Raw genomic sequence first — 1,647 nt, 5'->3', positions numbered from 1 at the left:
ATGGTTTGAGGAAAAAGAAAGAATCAGAAAATTCCAAGGCTTCTGCAGGCATACTTTAAAATCCTCAAGGTAACATCTTTGCTTTTCAACACTTTTTTGCGTTGCATTTCCAACTCTTTATTTTAGTTTTGTTTAAATGCATTTTATTTTTAGACAACCTACACGACATTTTTTTTGTGTTTTTTTCTTAAACAACAAAAAAAAGCCTCTGCTCCAAAAAATCAAGGTCACCGCTCCAAGTCAAGGTCACAAGTCGACGCAGAGCTCATGATGGCATCAGTTCCGTTTGTCTCGGTCCTGGTGTCGTGTGGGCGGACCGCAGACAGCTAGGAGGAGGGGCGGTCGGGCGGTCAGTCGTGCGTTGCCCACTGTCAGCACTTCTCCATCTCTAAGCCGTCCTTGAAGAAGATCATGTACGGGGTCCCGCCGCCCTCGCAGTAGTCCAGCAGGGCCACCATGCCGTCGGGAATCGTGTTCTCGCCCTGAAAGAACTGGTACTTCTTGAAATTGGCGGTCATAAAGGGCTTCATGCGTTCCGGCTTCCGCTCCTCCAGCTTGCCTTTGAGGGATTTCATGTAGTCCTTGATGTACCTTTTGTAGGCCTCCTTGGTGAAGCTGGTCTCCTGCAAGTGATGGTTCATGACGATGTCCACGTCGGTGACCACCTTGTGCTCGGGCCCGTCGCCCTCGGTGCCTTCGGCGGACGCGTTGCCGCCGATGAGCGCGTCATAGATGTGGCCTTGGGCCCTGCGGACCATGGTGCCCTCCACTTCCAGACACAGCCCGCCCGTGATCTCCCAGATCTTGTACATGTCAGAGAACAGCTCATCTCGGCTGATGAGGTCCCGGTAGATGATCATGACGGTGGCGAGAGGGCGGTGGCTGCGCTGGCTTCGGGCAGCTCGGAGCTCCAAGAGGACAGCGCTGAAGGGAGCGAAAGTTACAGTTGGCGCTGGGGGAGGGGCGGCCGGCGCAAGGGGAGGGGCATCTGGCAGAAGGGGCGGGGTGCTTTTCAACACTTTCAAGATGTCTTTTGAAGCAGATTTATCTACTGTCATGGTTCACTTGATCTCTTGACTTCTGCTTCCATGGGCACTTATTGTGCATGCAAGCAAGATGTAATCATTGACAATCCCAATAAGTTCTAAAATTCTCATTATGCTATGTATTGGTCCAGTCACATAAAATGTAACTTTCTACCCACCCCAATGGGAAGAGAATGACTTTCTGTTTGTGAAAGCCTTACAAGTGTTGTATTTATTTCTTTCATAATGAGCATGTGTAACAGAAAGCATACAAGTCTACTTTTGGGGTGAACTGGGTGTAATCTATATTGAATTTTGAAGATATGGATTTACTTGCTGTATTCAATATAAACAGGGCAAACAGATTGGTATGTACTGCTCACTCTCTATCTCTTTTAAAGCTCAGTACCTATTCGGGGCCCTCATTGTGTTTAAATATCTTAATTATATGCAGAGGTTCATTATCTGTATCAACTTTCTGGGGTCATAATTCTTTGTAGTGTAGTAATTACGTAATGATGTCAGGTTTAGAGTCTGGTCGAGTAGTATGCTCAGTGGGTCTATTAATCAAGAGATGGTGGCTTCAAACTCACCAAGTTTCCAATTGAGAAAGGTGAGAAGT

The 1,647-nt window shown here is 47.4% G+C and overlaps 1 protein-coding gene across 1 annotated transcript; it reads right to left on the bottom strand.

The window, feature by feature from the left end:
* Positions 1-371: 371 nt before the first annotated feature.
* LOC142436632 (translationally-controlled tumor protein-like) lies at positions 372-860 on the bottom strand. Its single transcript, XM_075540164.1, has one exon. It carries the CDS (start codon positions 858-860, stop codon positions 372-374), a length of 489 nt encoding a protein of 162 aa, XP_075396279.1.
* Between the last annotated feature and the right edge of the window lie 787 nt (positions 861-1,647).

Source organism: Tenrec ecaudatus, unplaced genomic scaffold, assembly GCF_050624435.1.
Source record: "Tenrec ecaudatus isolate mTenEca1 unplaced genomic scaffold, mTenEca1.hap1 Scaffold_508, whole genome shotgun sequence".
In the NCBI taxonomy this organism is placed as follows: domain Eukaryota; kingdom Metazoa; phylum Chordata; class Mammalia; order Afrosoricida; family Tenrecidae; genus Tenrec; species Tenrec ecaudatus.
The sequence above is the reverse complement of the archived record's forward strand: the minus strand, read 5'-3'. Positions and strand labels throughout refer to the sequence as shown.

Bases quoted from the DNA above. Each gene is read 5' to 3' on its own strand.
- LOC142436632 (XM_075540164.1), bottom strand. From the start codon at position 860: ATGATCATCTACCGGGACCTCATCAGCCGAGATGAGCTGTTCTCTGAC.